The 18165-nt window shown below is 55.4% G+C and overlaps 3 protein-coding genes across 13 annotated transcripts in view; 2 read left to right on the forward strand and 1 right to left on the reverse strand.

Moving 5' to 3' along the window:
- Positions 1-989: 989 nt before the first annotated feature.
- Positions 990-7836, forward strand: OGFOD2 (2-oxoglutarate and iron dependent oxygenase domain containing 2; the record flags this gene model as incomplete). Its single annotated transcript, XM_032128346.1, has 7 exons — positions 990-1460; positions 1538-1594; positions 3771-3881; positions 4355-4454; positions 5242-5366; positions 5833-6090; positions 6640-7836. Coding segments are annotated over 7 exons (1398 nt in total), but the record flags the coding sequence as incomplete, so codon positions are not given.
- A 513-nt stretch (positions 7837-8349) lies between these two features.
- On the forward strand, positions 8350-13733 carry ARL6IP4 (ADP ribosylation factor like GTPase 6 interacting protein 4). Of its 7 annotated transcripts, none has more exons than XR_004243663.1 (7): positions 8652-8837; positions 10033-10230; positions 10567-10908; positions 11209-11326; positions 12487-12556; positions 12746-12927; positions 13214-13733. XR_004243663.1 is itself a non-coding variant. In XM_032128092.1 (6 exons), exons 2-6 carry the CDS (start codon positions 10041-10043, stop codon positions 12800-12802), a joined length of 777 nt encoding a protein of 258 aa, XP_031983983.1. In that variant the 5' UTR covers positions 8350-8390; positions 10033-10040; the 3' UTR covers positions 12803-13733. The 7 variants fall into 7 exon arrangements, 5 of the variants coding, with proteins under 5 accessions (XP_031983983.1, XP_031983981.1, XP_031983985.1 ...); XR_004243664.1 differs by having other exon boundaries at positions 13519-13733; XM_032128092.1 differs by lacking the exon at positions 8652-8837 and adding an exon at positions 8350-8390 and having other exon boundaries at positions 12746-13733.
- A 55-nt stretch (positions 13734-13788) lies between these two features.
- Positions 13789-18165, reverse strand: part of PITPNM2 (phosphatidylinositol transfer protein membrane associated 2) — a 126460-nt gene continuing 122083 nt past the window's right edge. For 4 of the 5 annotated variants that reach the window (XM_032128084.1, XM_032128085.1, XM_032128087.1 and 1 more), the window contains one exon: positions 13789-17998. In XM_032128084.1, the coding sequence (XP_031983975.1) occupies positions 17660-17998 (339 nt within the window). In that variant the 3' untranslated portion in view covers positions 13789-17659. The remainder of the gene's footprint in view (positions 17999-18165) is intronic. The other variant, XM_032128086.1, reaches the window with a different exon arrangement.

Genomic DNA, 18165 nt, shown 5'->3' on the forward strand with positions numbered 1-18165 from the left:
TCTGGCTTCTGCCTCGGGACTGCTGCCAGCACCGGTGTCATCGATACGGTCACTGCTCTCCACTTACCCAGTCCACAACATCCTTCACGATGCCCAGCCAGTAGTACCGGCTCTGGATCCGGTGCACGGTCTTCTTCTGGCCCAGGTGGTTCCCGATTTCGGTGAAATGGCTTTCCAGGAAGACCTGACGCCTCCGCTCGGGATCCACGATCACCTCGCGCTTCTCCTCCTTCTTGGGTCCCACGTAGTAGAGGCAGCCGCCTGCGGATGCCAGAGGTCTGTCTCCAACACCACCCTCTCACAGTTCCTCGCCTCCTGAAAAAAGGTCACTTCCCACAGTGGGAAACACAGCTGAGACACAGCTCGGGAGCTGCTGCTGCCTTGGGAGCTCCCACTGCGCCTGGAGGAGCTGCTAAACTGGAATCACCCCTACACACACCCAGCGAACTCTTCTGCACCCGGGACTGCGTGAAATCCTCCACTACAACAAAGCCACCGGGGTCCCCACAGGGCAGCCGTGGAGCACCGGTGCTACCCGGGGGTGACACGATCCCCGCTCCGTGCCCCTCAAGTGATGCCAAGGCACCGGGCTGGCCGGGGAGCGGCGGCGGTGCTGCCGAGAAGCCACATTCCCTCCCTACACCGAGGCTCCGGCACATCCCCCCGTGTCTGCGGGGCCAGCACCCGCCGGCTTCCCCCCACAGGCTGCCCCCGGGCCCAGCGGGGCAGGCCGCGGCCGAGGGCAGCCCGACACCGCCGCCGTGCCCCCGGGTCCCCACCGTCCACGACGAACTTCTGGGCGTAGCGCTTGAGGTTCTTCCTCTTGATGGAGCAGAAGCTGGGCGGGAAGCAGCCCTCGGCCAGCAGCCGGTAGATGTCCTCGAACTTGTTGCCGTGGCCGCACGGCTCGGCCGCCACCACCACCTCCCGCTCGGCCTCGGGCAGCGCCGCGTCCATGGCCGGGCCGGGCCGGGCCGGGCCGGGGCCGCGCTGACCCCGCCGCGCGCGTCCCTCGAGCGCGCCCCCGCCGCCCGCGCGCGCCCCGCGAGGGGCGGGGGGGGGAGCTCAGGGACCGTCTGCAAATAACCTTCGGCGGCCGCTGCCGCTCCGAGCAGACCCGGCCCGGCCGTGAGGGCTGTAGGGCAGCGGCCCCGCCGCGGGACCGGGCCGAGGTGACGTCATGGAAATTACAAAAAACAACCGGAAAACGGGGGAGAACGGTCAAATTCCGCCGCTTTCCGTTTTTGCCCCGGTTCGGAATTTGCCGATGCGCCCTCAAACGGACGGAAGCGGAGCTCTTTGAGGGCTGGACCGAGGCGCGTTCGCCGGCAGGGAACATGTCTGCGGGCCGGCCGTTCCGGGGGTGCGCCTGCTTTTTCACCGACAACATCTTCGTGGGGCGGTTCGGGCTCCACGTGCGGTATCGGGACGGGCCGCAGCTCCGCCGGGACCACGGCCGGGTACCGCAGGGGCGGGCGGGGCCGGGGGAAGCGGGCCGCGCCGGTGGCCGTGGCGGTGACGTGCCCGTGTGTTGCAGGCGCTGCGGGAGCGCGGCTGCCGGAGCGAGGAGCAGTTCCGGGAGGTGCTGCGGGAGGTGAGCGCCGGGACCCCCGAACAGCCACCGGGGACGCGGCTCACAGCGTCACACCAGGGCTTGGGTTGGAAGGGACCTTAAAACTTACCCAGTGCCACCCCTGCCATGGGCCGGGACAGCTCCCACTGTGCCAGGCTGCTCCAGCCCGGCCTTGGGCACTGCCAGGGGTCCCGCTGCTCTGGGCACCCTGTGCCAGGGCCTCAGCACCCTCACAGAGAAGGATTTCTTCCCAATGTCCCGTCTAACCCTGCCCTCTGTCAGTGTGGAGCCATTCCCCTGCCCTGACCCTCCATCCCTTGTGAAGGATCTCTCCCCATCTTTCCTGTCGGCCCCTTCAAGGCCACACTGAGGGCACCCCAAAGCCTTCTCTTTTCCGGGCTGAACAATCCCAACTCTCCCAGCCTTTCCTCACGGCAGGACTGCTCCATCCCTCTGATCATCCTGGTGCCCTCTTTGGACTCGCTCCAGCAGCTCCACGCCCTTCCTGAGCCGGGACCTCAGGGCTGGGGCAGCTCTGGTCCCGGGGGGAGGAGATGGGGAGCCCCGGCTCCCCTCAGGGATCCCCCACCAGTGGCATTTCCACCCCCCGGGGGTCAGTCCCGAGGGGAGTTTGGGACTTGCTGAAGCCCCACAGAACCGGGGCACAGCTCCCGGCACCGCTGGGTCCCGATCGACCCCGGTGCTGGGCAGAGTCAGAGGGAAGAATTCCCCGCGGGCACCCAGCAGCGAGGAGTTTATACAGCCAACACCCTGCAGGAAAACGCCGTCATCCAACACCTCATCCCAGTGGCCTCTGAGCCGCTCCCTCCTTGGATTTCCTCCGCTGGCTCCCAGTGCCCTGGTTTGGCTTTCTTTGTGCCTTCTTGTGCCAATCCTTTTTAAAGGGAGATGGGATCACCCGGGGATCCTACAGAGGTTCACAATTCATCAAGAAATCCCTGCTTCTTTCCAGGCCAGGGACAGGGACCAGTCACACAACCAGCTCCAATGTCACCTGACACTAAGGGGACAGACAGGTTCTTTTAGGAATTCTTAGCAGGATGATGATGGCAGTAAATAGTACTGTTAATTAAAGCTTTATTAACTGGATATTATGATTCATACAGCACAGAACTTACGAGTAGAACAGCACAGGATTTCCCCAGGCAGAATCAATGGAGCACAACAAGCAGTGTAATGCAGAATTTATAAACCAGCTTCACTTAGGATTTCAAGACCCTAACTTTGGTTGTAATTTATAATCATCTAGATCCTAATCACTTTTTAATCACCTGGGCTCTCTGCAGATCTGCATACAAAGTTTGCTGTATCAATATAAACATCATAAAGTAGACTTTAAAACCATATGAAATCATAGGAGTCCCTCAGTGCTCGGAGGAGGCAGATGACAGTGGCTGTCCCTGGCTGTGGGAGGTCACAGCTCTCACAGTACAGCAGCAATTCCAGTCCAAGGATTTGTCACTGCTTGATTTTCTAGGCAGTGCTGGGTTGCAGTTCCCTGCCCTGTGACCTGGTGCCCAGGGACCTTGGGGCTGGGAGGGAGGGGAAGAAACAATCTGAGAAATCTGTTTGATTTGTCTACTCAGTTCCCAAGACCTTCAGGGCCTGATAGTGAGGGAAAGGGAATGAACACAGGACCTCCTTGGTCCCAGGGAATGGCTGCTCACTCACTCTCCAGTGAGGACTGTTATAAATTAATCTCGTGAGGGGGAATTAAATGGGAAGAGCTGCCTGGATCAGCTGCTCAAACAGCTGCTTGCTCTGAAAGGGCAGCTTAGCCTGTCTCCACCATGCTTAGCAGTAATCCCTTCATGACAGGACTTGTCTCCCTCCCAGCAAATGTCTTCATTTTGGACAATGCTTCTACTGTCAGAACAAAAGCCAGATTCAGGAGGTGTCAGAATGCCTGAAAGGGCTGAAACCTCACAGCTCCACTTGACACTTCCACAGAAAGTCTTTAGTTACTTTTTAAGCCATCTGTAAAGAGGACATCTCCAACTCCTCTTGCCTTTCCAGATATTTACCGGACTTGTCCTGACCACAGAAAAACAAAGCAAACACTTTTGTCTCCCAGAGGTGCCCCTGAACAAAACAAACTGGTTTAAAGCAATGAGCAGATTCCTGTTTTAGTCAGCCCTTTTGGTTCCTGACAATATGCTCTGTTGTTTACTTGCAGATTGAGGCAGAAGTGCAGAGAAGAAAACAGTTAATCCATCAGTCAGTGGAACGAAGAGCCATCATCTCCAAGTGCTACAAACCAAAGCACCCAGAGGTGTACACTCTGCAGGTACACAGAATGTTTGGAATCTCTTTTGCACCCAAAAAAAATTACCTGAGAGTTTATTTTTGCAGTTCATTTCCCCCTCTCCTTGGCATTGCACAGTGCTAAAGCTGCACTGAATTAAAACTCACGTGTAGCATATGAAAACTGGATTTTAAACTTTAAAAACACAACAGCACAGCGTGTTCTCCAGGCAAGATTCCTGGTGTTACAGCCAGGAAAGGCTCTTTCCTATCACACCTGTGATAAATCTGGCCAGTTACTCCTAGAAAACCATGAACTAAAGCAAGCAGCAGCTTCCCTACACCAGCAGGTAAAACACCAGTGACATTCTGCATTTCCTGCCGTGGAATTCACTCGAGTGTGACTCAGCCTTGCTCCTTAGGGACTGTGTATTTCCCTGGAAGTCCATTTCCCTCTTGGGCCGTGCAGGCTGATTGTGTTTCTGTGTGTTTTTCCCATCCTTCCCTCGACATCAGGATTCCTTCCTGGCCCCAGAGTTTCTGGAAATTGTGAGGTTCTGCACATCTCCAGGTGCTGATCTCCAGGGCCTCCTGTGCTACCTCGAGTCCTTCTCAGGTAAAGAAAACAACACCTCAGTCACACAGATCTCCCTGGTGACAGCTGTTCCCAAGCCCTGTCTTGAGCAGCTCTGATCTGACACAAGCTGAGGCAAACAGGATGTTACTCCCTGCCTGAGGAGGGTCTCTGGAGAGGCAGCACTTCTGCTCTGGATCAGAGGCTGTTTTCTGCTTTCCCATCCCAGCCTGCTGATGTCTCACCAGAGGCTCCAGCTGCAGCAGAGCTGGGGTTGTGGTTGTCCCACACCTCACCAGGGAGCCTGCTGAAGGAACACTGCTAGCCCAGGGAGCTTGGTTTCCCTCCCCAAGTGCTTTGCCATTGCAGACAGTCCCCGTTGGTTCGTCTGGGCTGAATTAGCTTCAGTCTAGATTTCAGTCTTTGAAAAAGAGATCTGGGTTTTATGCTTCCCTGGAGGCAGCTGTGAAGCTCTCTCCCTTCCAGAAATGCTGACAAGACGTAGAGGGGAAGAGGCAGAGTTGCCTCCTTTTCTCAAGGCAAAGAGACACCAATGTCTGTGTGCAGAGCTCCTGGATTTGTCCAGGCCACCAGTTCCAGCCTTCTCCTGCTCTGGAAATGAGGAACCAGCACAAAAAACAACAAATACAGAGCTGATCCTGGGGAGTGGTTCCAGCCCTTTGAGCAGCCTGAGCACAAAGTGGGGCCTGTGGATGCTGTGCTCTCACTGACACCAGCACAGGACACTGACACTGCAGCTGGACAGGCAGGCAGGAAAACTCCCACCTGGGATCTTCCCCAGCAAACACTGTCTCCCTTTTCCTGACAGATAAGAGGATCTATCGACTCCCAGTGTTCACAGAGGAGTTCTGCCAAGCCTTTGTGGACGAGCTGGAGAACTTTGAGCAGTCGGATATGCCTAAAGGCAGGCCTAACACCATGAATAACTATGGGGTAGGACGCGTCTCTTGTGCTTCTTGAGGGGGAGTGTTCACTGCGTTCACCTCCTCACTTCTCCCTCCCTCCAGTTCCAACATGCCTCTCATTTTACACGGTGCAGTCTGAGTTCCATGTCCCCTTGCAGTGACAGGGTTGAGGGAATGTTACAGGGACAAAAGAAAACGGGAGTGCAGGGGAGGGGAGGTGGTATCTCAAAGAGCACCTTGTGCTTGAGCAATACAAATTTAAATCAAGGAGTCAGTTTTTCAAGAACACTCACCTTTTGATCTTATTACTCTGTGTTTCCCCCCATCCCTTTCCACCTTCACCCTCCTTCCTTTTTCTTGTAGCTGGAGCCTTTGCTCTAAAGTCCTTGATCTGAGCCAGCAGCAGAGCTGGAGGAGGACAGCAGCTCTGCAGCAGCTCCGAGGAGCAGCAGCTGTGGTTGCTCAGCTGTTCCCCCCTCCTGTCCTTGGCACAGGTTCTGCTGAACGAGCTGGGGATGGACGAGCCTTTCCTGACGCCCCTGCGGGAGCGCTTCCTGCAGCCCATCACTGCCCTGCTGTACCCGGAGCTGGGCGGGGCCTGCCTGGACAGCCACAAAGCTTTCGTGGTCAAGTACTCCCTGCACGAGGACCTGGACCTGAGCTCTCACTATGACAATGCTGAAGTCACCTTGAACGTTTCCCTGGGAAAAGAGTTCACAGAAGGCAACTTGTACTTTGGGGATTTCAACCAGGTACTGAGCACGGCCCACTCCCCTCTCCCTCCTCGGCCCCCCAGTTTCCAGGCATCAACCGTGTTCTAAAAAACAATTACTCACTTCTGACAGTCAAACCTGCTCTGTCCCTTCCCCATTTTTTGCATGGCTTGGTTGTACAGGAGCCTTTTCTGCTGCAATATTCCAATATTCAATATTCAGGTTTCAAAGAGAGGACAGAGGCAACTTCGTAGTAGAAACTGGAGTGAAACAAACCAGCCCCTCTTTCCACATCTGAAGCTGGGAGCAGGGAGGTGCTGAGAGAGATTTATTTCAGATATGACTTAAACCTAAATCTCTAGCACCTGCTTTTAGGGCAAGAGAGGGGGGAAAGCTCCCACACAGCAGTGACACATGGGGTTTTTTTGACTGAATCTCTTTACATTCCCTCTGAACTTGGCACTGGGAATGAGGTGCAGTTTGCCCTCTCCATGTTGCTCCCTGGGCGCTGTGGGGGAAGAGGTGACAAGTTTCAACTATTTGAGGGACTTTGTGGTGTGACACCGAATCCCCCTCCCTTTGTTGCAGGATCCCAGCCCCGTGCCGCAGTACATAGAGGTGGAACACGTGGCAGCCCGGGGGCTGCTGCACCGAGGAGGGCAGATCCACGGCGCCCTTCCCATCGCCTCCGGGGAGCGCTGGAATCTCATCGTGTGGATGAGATCATCGGCCATCCGGAACCAGCTCTGCCCCATGTGCAACAGGAAACCCGAGCTGGTGGAAGCAGAGGGCTTTGGGGATGGGTTCACAGAAGCCCTGGGAGAGGAGGTGGCCCAGACCGTGAATCTCTGTGCCTTGGGGTAGCGGCTGGTGCCGCCTGATTTCCCCACACCAAGTTGCCCAAAGCTCCTTTCTGACCTCTCAGGCTCTGCTGGGTGCACGAGTCCTGTAAGAAGCAGCTCTCACCTTGGGAAGGGATGCAAAGCCAGCCCTGCCAAGATTCCAGCTGGAAGAGCTGGACCTCGGCTCGTGAGGGCTCACGCTGGGGCTGGAGGACTCTGTGTCAGACACAGAAAGCCCCAACACCGAATCACTGCAGGAGCTCTGTCAATATTTCCAAGTGCACAGGGAAAACACCCAGAGCTCCTTGGCCTCTCTGCTACCAGCAGCATCCCAGATCCCACTGGGAACAGGAGAGGATGGTACAATAAGCCATTTCTGGGCTGTTCTTAGGGCCTCTTGTCCTCTTCCAGGGGAAGAGCCTTTTGTTGCTGAGTGGCAGGGAAGGATCTGCTCAGAAATGAGACCCAGGTGATTCACAGTGGGCTGCTGGGAATGGCATGGAATTGTCACCACTGGATGTTTGTCTAACCCAGGCTCAGAAAAATCCATCAGGAGCAGCACAGGGAGCACTGATCCCCCAGGGTGGCTGAGAGGTCTCCCAAGGCTTCTTGGGGGCAGAAACTTCCCGTACAAAGGTTTTGTGAACATTTTTAAGCAGAGACAGAGCTCTGGGAGTTACCTGCAGCACAGCAAAACCTCCCAGAGGAGGGCAAGATGGACATTTAACTCCCTTTGCTTTAGTTACATGAGCAAGTGAAAATATAAAATAACTCCCAACCTGGATGCAGCAGACAGGCCTGGGGCTTCTTAATTTGGCACCAAGATCCGCCAGGAACTGATGGATTAGAAGGGTCAGATGCTTTCCCCTCCTTACTTCTATCTGGCTGAGAGCATGTGACTCTTCCACCTACTGAACAAATTAAAGAAGCCAAATATCTCTGATTTGGTGTCTGCATTTGCCTCTGTGGAAAATGAGTTCTGTCTATTCGACAGCCACTGGTGCATTTATAAGGGGCTTTTCCATTCACCGTTCAGTGCAGTAATTACAGCACATGGGTAATGACATCGGGAGTTGTGAAAGGCTGAACGCGAGCGGGTGCAGCTCGCACAAAAGGTGTTTATTGAAGCTGTCCCAGCAGAGCCGCAGGATTTTGGCTGGAGCTGCCATTAGCACAGGGCGCTGATGAGTTTCTCATTAGCAAAGCCCATTCAAATTACACCGGCAGAAGGAAATCGGCGGTTGTACCTGAGCGAGGAGCCGCTGTCAAGAAACGCAGTCTCGAAGCCTTTATCTCGTTCAGTAGCGAACGTGAGCGCTCCCAATCCGCTCGCATTCATCCCCAAAAACTGAGCTACGGGGCGGGGGCAGCCCGGGCCAGGCGGCCCCGGAACCAAAGAGCGCGGCCCGGCTGCCGCCCGGCCCCGCGCGCGGCGGACGGAGGCGGGAGGCGGCCGGCGCGGCCCCGGCGGCGAGAGCCCCGCTCGGACCCGGCCCGGCGAGAGCCCCGCTCGGACCCGGCTCGGTGAGTCCCCGCTCGGACCCGGCCCGGCGAGAGCCCCGCTCGGACTCGGCCCGGTGAGTCCCCGCTCCCTCCCGCTCCTCTTGCCTGCGGCGGGGCAGGGCCGGGCCGGCTGAGAACACCGGAGAAGGGGGGCCGGGGGGCTGATAAAGAGCTGCTCTCTTAAAGGGGCCGCGCCTGGAGCCGTGCGCGTAGAACGCCTCCTGCTGAGCTCTTAAAGGGCCAGCGCACCTCGTGCTGAGCTCGTAAAGGGCCAGCTCACCTCGCATGCCGCAGGCTCCCCGTGCTGGGGCATGAGGGCAGGGACAGCCCCTGCAGCTGCCCAGCGCAGAGCAGCTCCGGGGCCCCGGCGAGGGCCGGGCCTGGGTAGAGCTGGGTGGACAGGAGGAGTCGCTGTGGCCCCAGCCTGGTGTCAGGGTGGAGGTGAGAGCCCGGCTTAGGGCACAGGCAGCCTGCGATGCTGCTGGGATCATTTGGGATTCGTCGCCGGGATGCTGCTGCTGTCTGAGCCCAGCTCCGTCCGTGCTCATTGATCTGCTGCTGTGGTTGTGTCCTGCTGCCACAGCCAGAACAGAAAGATCCGAGTCCCAAACGCTGTACCCAGCAAGGTCCTGGTGCAAGGGGCAGCTGCTGGGTGTGTGTCCATGGAGGATTCTCATCCTCTGAAACCTCCCTGTGTGTCCTTAATGGTTGTGGTTGGTTTTGGGGTTTTTTTTCTGATTGAAATTTCCCTGTGGAAATCAATCAAAGGTCTCATTCACTTGGGAGAGAATCCGAATTGCTGCCTGGGAATGTCGAGGTGGTAAACAAACGATTAATTAAATGTGGTAGTTGGAAGGTGGCTGTGAAGAAGCGTTTCCCAGATCCTGCTCTGCCCACGGTGCCAGTTTGTTTTTTAAATTAATTAGAGCATGGATCACACCAGCTCCGGCCTGGGGCTGCTGGCGTCCCTGGAGCTGATGGACGGGGGTGCCAGCTCCATGCGTCATCTATTTTCTAAGAGCAAATTGGAATATTAAAAATTCATTCGTCCCCTTGGCTTGTGCCTGCTCCCAGCATTTAAATAACGGGGTGATTGACTCGGTGTTGGGCTCGGGGAGGACGTTTTGTTCTGCTGACTGTGGCCGCAGTATCCATCACACTTTGCCTGTGTCCATCTGTGGTGCAGCATCTCCTGACGGCTCCCAGCGCCATGGAGTGGCCGTGGGCACAGCACTGCTGCAAACACCAGCCTCAGGCCCCTCCGTGCCTGCCCGTGGCAGGAATCAGCCCGATTCTCCAGGGACAAACAGCAGAAGCACAGGGAAAACCTGGTGCAAGGTTCTCCTGGTGGAAAACCTGCTTGGGGACAGTTGTCTGAGGCAGAGGAGGGCTGCCTGGGGACAGCTGTCCCTGTGCCAGCTCCCTGCCCAGGGCTGGGGGCTGCTGAAATTCCACGTGGCCAGGGCTGTGATGGGAGACCCCGACCCATCGCTCTGGTGGGAGCGGGTGTGAGCAGGGAGGAGTTTAACTGGAACAGGTCTTCCAGGGCTGGTTGGCTCATACTGGACTGAAGGGTTTTGGGGCTGCTGGGCAGGGTTGGTGCCCCCGTGGCTCTGATGTGACCCATTCCCTCCAGGAGCCAGCATGGCCCACAGCCGGTCTCGGAAGCGATCGCGGAGCAGGAGCAAAAGCGACTCTCGGAGCAGGCAGGAGAGGAAGGAGAAGAAAAGGAGGAAGAGCAGCAAGGACTCGCAGCAGGGCAGCAGCTCTCCGCCGAGGAAGAGGATCTCTGGCTCTCACGGACACAAGTCGAGCTCGGCAGCAGCCAGGGAAGGTGGGGGAAGGCCCCTGAGCCTGAGCTTTCACCACCTTTCCCCGGGGCAGGTGGGAGAAGGTCCAGGGGGGAGAAGAGGGTCCCTGGTTTTAGCTAAGTTGGTGTCTGTCACCTTGTCCTGCACTTTGTGCCTACTTTGGTCTCGTTCTGACAAGTGCAGAGCCCTCAGCCCCTCCATGTGCTGGCTTGGCCCCGGCACTGCACAGTCCCAGGTTAAAGATGGGCACAGAGAGGAATTCCAGGCAGGAAAGAAACCAGGCTAGGAGGGGGATAACCAACATCTCTGCTGCTGCAGGGCCAGGACTGCTCCACTCACCCTCTTCTTGTGTATTGCAGAAAAGAAGAAGGAAGGAAAGGACAAAAAGAAGAGGAAGGCCAGTACCTCTTCCTCTGGGACATCTTCATCCTCCAGCTCTTCCTCATCTTCCTCTTCCTCCAGCTCCTCTTCTGATGACTCCAGTGACAGTGACTCCAAAACGAAGAAGAGTCAAGACAGGAAAAAAAAGCGAGTGAAACAGAAAGACAAGAGGAAGAGAAAGAAGAAGAAGAAAAAAATAAAGAAGAAATCAAAAAAGAAGGCAAAGGAGAGGGCTAAGGAGGAGAAGGGCAAGGGAGAAGAGGTGCCCGGCCCCTCGCTGGAGCAGTGGCAGAAGGAATCAGTGGTGGACTCTGGGCCAGGTAATGATGATGCTCTTTCCCTCCTGCAGGAGCCTGGGCACACAGGAGTTGTGCTGGTCCCTTTCTGTTGCATGAAGCAGCGAGTGGGGAATAAAGATGCCAAATGGAAGGACACAGTCAGCAGTAACATCCTGGCAAAGCTGGTCCTGCCTTTGGGATGTGAAGTGTCCCTTCCTTTGCGTGGTTTGTCACCGAACCCCGAGTACCGCCGGGGTTGTCCGTGGGCTGCAGCCGTGGTGCTGTGCCCCTCTCCTGGAGGCAGCCCCACGAGCACGGCTCTGACTGACCACTGCATTCCAGTTCTGACAGATGAACAGAAATCCCGGATCCAGGCTATGAAGCCAATGACAAAGGAGGAGTGGGACGCGAGGCAGAGCGTCATACGGAGAGTCGTGGATCCCGAAACGGGGAGAACCAGGTATGACCCTGGGGAACAGGAGGGTGGGTTGTCTGTTCCCATCCATGCTGAGTGGGCTGGAGGCCTGGAGGATGCCTGTCCATGGCACGGTACCACCACACCTGGACCCAGGTCCCCTTCAGGAGCAAAGGCCTGAGCTGACCCCTCACAGGTCCCCCCTCATCAGGCCTGGTGTGACTTACCCAGAAAGTGACACGATGGCACCAAATCATTGAATTGAATCATTGCTGGGGCTCCACACAAGGGACACGGGGCTGTGTCCCAGTATCCCATTGCTGCATCCACTTACCTTTCAGCTCCAAAGCCCTGGGCCCTGATTAACACCCAGGCGGGAATGAGGAGCGAGTGTGTGCCCTGTGGGGTTACAGACAGCAATCAAACCCAGGTTCATTTAGCTGCCAAGTAGAAATGACCCAGTTTTTAATAAACTGCGTCTTCTCAGCAAGCAGAAAACACCATGCTGAAGAGAATTGGGTATGACAAGTCCAGTCTTAAAATAGAAGGCAGCCTGCAGGGCTCAGGGAGGTGTGGAACAAAGGTCAGTTCCCTGTAAGGCACGTAATGAAGACAATTAAATCTCTGTTCGTGTTTGGAGGTGTGAGCCGCCTCCAACTCTGCTTGGAATGTGCTCAGCAAGATGCTCCCCAGCCTGGCTGCATTTCAGGCCCAAACTGGCTCCTGTTGCTGAATGGCTTTGCAGTTTCCTGGGGCAGCCAGGACTACACCTGAACTCTATAAAAGGAAGAGGTTTTGCAGGGGTTGGGGCACTGCAGATTGTAGGGTGACATGGGATGCTTTTATTAGGAGTGTTTTGTTGTGCCAGTGTGACTGACTGCACACAGCAGGCAGTGCCCACAGCCTGGGGCAGGGCCAGCTGGCCCTCAGTTCTCAGGAGAGCACTCCTGTCCTTGCTGCAGTGTGGTGACATTAATCCCATGGGAGCAATGGCAAAGCCTGCTGTGCTATTTAAGCTTGATACAAAAACAAAGTCACAAAATACAATGTCAGGGGTAGGTCAGCACTGGCCTTGCCCAGCACCTGCTCCTGGGTTTGGGGGAGCTGGGGCACAGCAGGTGCCCTTGGGGTGGGGTCAGCACCTTCTGCAGCTGCAGGAACTTGGCAGTACCCTCATGGCTGCTGGGCCTGTGTTTGTCTTGCAGACTCATTAAGGGGGACGGGGAAGTCCTGGAAGAAATCGTCAGCAAGGAGAGACACAAGGAGATTAACAAGGTATGGGAACTGGCCACCAGCATGAGCTGCAGGCTGGGCACAGCCAGGGAGCTGCTGCACCCAGAGGGGTTGTGGTTCCACCCTGGGGCCAAGCTGAGCCCTGGCAGCACCGCCAGGGCCCCTGGGATGGTGCTGGTGGTTCTGCAGCCGTGGGCAGGGAGTGCTGTGAGTGCTGTGTCTCCCTTGCAGCAAGCCACGCGTGGGGATGGGCTGGCCTTCCAGGTGAGGACGGGGATGCTGCAGTGAGGGCAGGCACCAGCCAGCCCAGGAGCCTGCCCTGTGCCCCTGCCAGCCCGGGGGGAGCCTCTGCCTCTGGACCCCCTGACAGCACCGTGTCAAGATGTTCCCCAGGGGCCCTTTCCAGCTGCTCTGTAAGTTACTGACTGGGAAGGAGAGCGACTTTGGTTCATCTCCCAGTAAACAGCTTCTCCCCTCCCTGTCCCAGCTCAGGCCAGTGTGGCTGTAATGTACCTGAGCCATTTGCCCCAATGCTCCTCTCGCTGCTGGAGGAGCTCAGCAGTACCCAGGGGACAGGCTCGAGGGTGCTGAACACCTCAAGGTGCTCTGGGCTGTGGGGGGCAGGAGCCAATGCTGTGGCCAGGATAGGGTGTGTACCTGGGCCACAAAAGACAGCTGGCTGCTGCTTTTTCCCTTCAGGAGCTGCCCATGGCCCTTTCCTTGCTGGATGTGGCTCACAGGCCCTTTGCACTCACTGACCCTGCTCAGAGAGGAGTGGCCATGGTGCTGTGTGGCTCTGCTCAGGCTGCAGGTCCTCTGCACCCCTGAGTGCCACCCTCCAGCTGTGCTCCAGGGCTTCTCCCAGCCTTCCTGCAGCTTCACCTCCTCGGGTAGGGGAGCACTGACCTGGCACGCTGCACTGGCATCTGTGCAGCTGTGCTTTTGGAGGGGTGGCTTTGCCTTGCTCTCTGCTCCTGCATGCAACTCGTGTCCCTTCCCCACAGCACAGGCCCGGGGCAGCATTGGGGCTCTGGGCTTCTCAGGGCCCAAGGCTGCTCTGAAGCAAACACAGCAGTCTTTTTCCTGGCTGGAAAGTCCATAGATCTACAAACTGTAAAAAAGAAAAGGACAAATGGGTCCTGCAGGACTGATCTCCACAGAGGGTTTCCATGTTCTGTTCATCGCTGTAACCCCATTAAACTGGCACCTGCTCACATTTTATGACTTGTCCGTTTCTAGAGTCTCCCCCCACCCCCAAAAAAGCAGACAGAGAAGAGCCTTCCCATTTCTTTAATCTGTGTAACTCACAATGATACTGTACACAAAGCACACCAGGCATTGAACGATGCACTAACAGCAAGGAGGAGAAGGAAGTTGTACAGAAGGTTTGCCACACACAAGCGAGTCATCAGCACGGCACTGCACACGCGGGGCGTCCCCGGCGCCCTCGGGCATCCCCTCCGGTGCTTCCCCACGCACAGCTGGTACCCCTAGAGCAATTTTTTATAAATAAAATATAACTAACATCGTTGGAATATAAAATTGACAGTCGAGGGTATCAACAGGCAGAGGGAGGGGACCGTAAGGCTTCTAGAACTAATAGGAAATGCAGCAAACAGTGGCGATACCTGAAGAAGGGGCTGCTACAGCAAGCATGGCGGCTGCTGGGCGGGCGGGAGGGAGTGTGGTGGTGACCCTTTGGCTGATTTCTGCTCTTGGCTTGCGCCTCCGACACTGTAAACGGTTTTTGGTATTAGGATTTCGCCTCATCTGACTGAGGGATCTGAGCAAAGCCAGGAAAACGACTCGGAGGGAATGCACGGGCTCCTCTCACTGGTTTTTAAAAGACTTTAAAGGGACAGCGTCAGGTAGAAAGTCTGGCCTAAGGGTGCAGTAATATAAAAAGCTGGCTTTTCGTAAAAAATCTGAGCTCCGCAGCAGAGTTTGATTCCTGTGGAAACGGAAAAGCAACCCCAAAGCCTGAGGCTGTGTTGTGCTGATGTGCAGAACAGGACGTGGGCTGTCACCGAGGGCTGCCCGGACAGCGGCCGAGGGAGGAGGACAAGAAACTTCCCATTCTCTCCTTTCAAAGCAAACAAGTTACTCATAACAGGAATCAACTGGGTCTTTAACCTGACAGTGCCCCTTTAGGAAGGATGAAATACACATTCATCTTTCCCTCGCCACGTCCAAACGGATCCTCTTCCATACACGTGGAAAGGCATCGGGTCACATGCATTGCTCTCCAAAACAGCTCGGGACAAACAGGTTATAAACACAGAGTTAAACTATTGCTATTGTTCTGTGAGTGTTGATCTCTGCTTCAGAGGGATGAGTGCCAGATGGGGGCGGCTGAGGATTGAGCGATGGAGACGGAGATGGCTGAGTTGGTGAAGAAAAACTTACTGGCATTATTTCTTGGTAACTACACCCACCTCCCGTGGAATTATTGCAGCAATAAAGGCCCTGCTCTACAATTGCTTCTCCGTGTTGGATCCGTACAATGGCAACGGATGGGGGGCCAGGGAAAGGACCTGGGCAAGGTTCAAGAAGCTCAACAAAGGATGAGGACAGAGGTGCTGTGATTGTCAGGCTAACTGGTTAGGAGCTGTTTAAAACATGGAGTGATGGAGAGGGTGAGTATCATATTGCACTTCTGCATTCATTGACAGTTACATTAAACTTGGTCCATAAAATAATTGCTTTGTACATAATGCCTGAAACAAAAAGCTACATTTTTAAATATTAATAAACCCTGAAGGTTCCAGTCCCTCCAGACATTTTTTTTTCCCTCTACATAAATAAATAACTTTCAATTTTATATATCCACTTTTTATGTTGAACATTTACATTCGCCTCTGTTTTACACTATCTACACATAAGAAAATGTGAACATCTCATCAACACTGGAAAATGTACAGATCATGTCCTGGTTGTGGACTTGGAGGAAAGGTGAATTTTGCAAAGGCCATATCCAAATTCGCAGGAATTATTTAGTGATGTGGTTTGGTGACTTCACAGGATGGATCGTGGCTTGGCTTCCTACTCAGATGGCATCTGTTTGATAGAACATTCGGCTAGCAAAAAGCTGGGACAAATTCACATTGTTTTCAAACCCAGTAAAAGCTCTGGATGTACATTCAGAGAGAGCCAAGCTGAGTCAGCAGAAAGGGAAGTCAGTTTTCGGTAACAAAAAAGTCATCAGGTACATTCTGTAACTGGATAATTACCAAAGAGAAGTGGTTAAACATTTTGCAGTCGGGTCTGAGCGCTCCAGGGGCTCAGATGCCGGTGGCAGCTCCGCACTGTCCCTGCTCTGCCTCGGCCTGGACCCTCCACACCACAAACACAGGAGTTGGATTTGCCTACCGTGGCCCAGAGGCAGTGAGCAGAGTTCACAGTGCTGTGTATCTCAGTGCGGCCGTCCTGCACCATTCTTATTGAAACAGGTAATAAAATGAAGCAGCCAGTCTAAAAAATTCTGTTATAAATAAGATCCTCGTAAGTAGAAAGTGATACAAAGACAGGAAAGTGTGGTGGGGAAAGCGGGGTTACACACAGTTGGGGAGCTCGGTAGGACTATAAAATCTCCACGTGAAGAGGCCAGCTGGAGTCTGTGAATGGGCACCCCGGAACCCCCCATGTGGATGTCCCTCTACCCCGGGAGGTGTGTGCAAGGAGGGAACCTTCGCTGGCCCCAGGAAGGACAGGACTGAGGGGCTTTTTGGCAAGCCCTCGCCCTAGGCACTGTTCTCTGTCCCTGTCCGGGTGTCACCGCGGTGCCAGCTCTGCCACGCGCCTGCTGCCTCGCTCCAGCAGCACAAACCCAGCGCCTCAGGCACATCCACTGAGAAACCCACCAGAAAAATTAAGATATGGCCTTTTCTTAAGATTGCCTGACATTGTTGGCACACTTCCTTACAGTCTCCTTACTGCTGGAAAAACTTCTGCACAGATTGTTTTGTTTTTTTTAAATATATACATATATATATGTGTGTGTGCATATATGTATAGATATGCACACACACCCTGGCTTAGCAATATTTCATTGTCATGCACTACAAACACTGGTGTAGCTACATGAGATGGTAACAGGTTTCCATTCTAAAAATCATCAGTGCAAAAACCAATGAGGTTTTACAGTTCAGTAACTACAGGTAAAAGGAGTGAGTCTAGTTCCCATGAAAGCTGCTACTGAACTTGGAGAGAACCTGGGAAGAAAAAAGGTCTCAGAGGTGGGTGTTGAGAGAGTCAGACCCTGCATTTGGATGAGAAGAACTGCAATGCAATCCAGCTGCTGAGTGCCTTCAGCTGCTTCCAAATATATGGTGGTTACTTGTTGGAAATACATAGCAAGACTATTTGGAGACTTTAACAGCAAATTGAGTGTCTGAGGTTTGTAACAGCTCAAACAAAATAGCTTGTATTCCTCTTTTAATAGGTCAACATATTAGATTCCATTGGCTTCTGAAAGGTCTCTTTAAAAAATAACAGTAAGAACAGTAATGACCCCGCTGTCTTGGGCACGAATCTGCCGACATTCTGCCTCTGCCAACAGCACTGACACAGCTTTAGCTTTGCACTGCACCAGCTCCTCGAGGAAGTGGCTGCACTCGGGGCTCTCTGTTCAGGAAAAGCTCTCGGTCGCTCTGCCTGGTGCAAATCCCTCGCTGGGGCCGGGGGAGCGGCGTTACCCAACCCCAACCCCAACCCCTGCGCGGGCAGAGCCCCCAGTCTGTCTCCCGGGACAGCCCAGAACCAGCTCCCCCGGCCTCACGCCCTGTTCCTGTGGCTCTGAGGACAGCACTCGGTCACCGTATCGGAGCGATGGCTAACAAGGCGAGGAGGCACGTATTTACAGTCACTGACCCTGGATGAGAGGAGGAGGCAGGAGAGAGCGCCGTCCTGATCTGGAGACTTCCCCCCCAATTTCCAGCTGTTCCTTGGGCTCACGCTGCACAAACCTGACGCTCTCGCTGCAAGGCCTGCACGTTCTTTGTGGGAAACATCCCGTCTCTTCCCAGAACACCATTTTATTAGAGTAGCACCATATTTACCCTTCCAGCCCGAAACACTGGCCTCGTCCCTCTTTCCTTTTATTTTCTCCTCCAGTGGCTGCAGCTGACAATCCTGGCTCTGGCCTGGCTACTTCTGCCCCAAGAGGCCAGACTCCAGCCGGGACGCGGCGCTCCGGCCCCAGCACCCCGTGGCGATGCTCATGCTCCTTTGGCTGCGCTCCCTGTCCCTGTCCTTGTCGCTGTCCGACTGGCTCTGGGTGCGCTCGGGCCGGTGGCCGGCGCCGCTGGCCGAGGGCTGGGAGGAGATGGTCCGCAGCAGGTGGTTCCTCTTGCGCAGGAACTCGGCCTGGCTGGGCAGCCCGAAGCTGCCCTTGCGCAGCACCATGCGCGCGGTGTTCTTGGCGGGGCGCGCGCGGTGGTTGTACTCCAGCTGGGCCAGGTGGGCCGCGTAGCCCTCCGTGATGAACTGTGGGGTGAGGGCAGGCGTTAGAGGGCCGGGACACGCGTGCCCAAGAGCCACTGGCAGCCAGAGATGGTCACTCTGCCAGGTTTTCTGGGGTGACCAGCCGTGGCACCGCTCAGACCCATGCATGTGGCTCTGCTACCTGGGATAGTTCCCACCCTGCTGGCCAA

This window comes from Corvus moneduloides, chromosome 18 (genome assembly GCF_009650955.1).
Source record: "Corvus moneduloides isolate bCorMon1 chromosome 18, bCorMon1.pri, whole genome shotgun sequence".
NCBI lineage: Eukaryota > Metazoa > Chordata > Aves > Passeriformes > Corvidae > Corvus > Corvus moneduloides.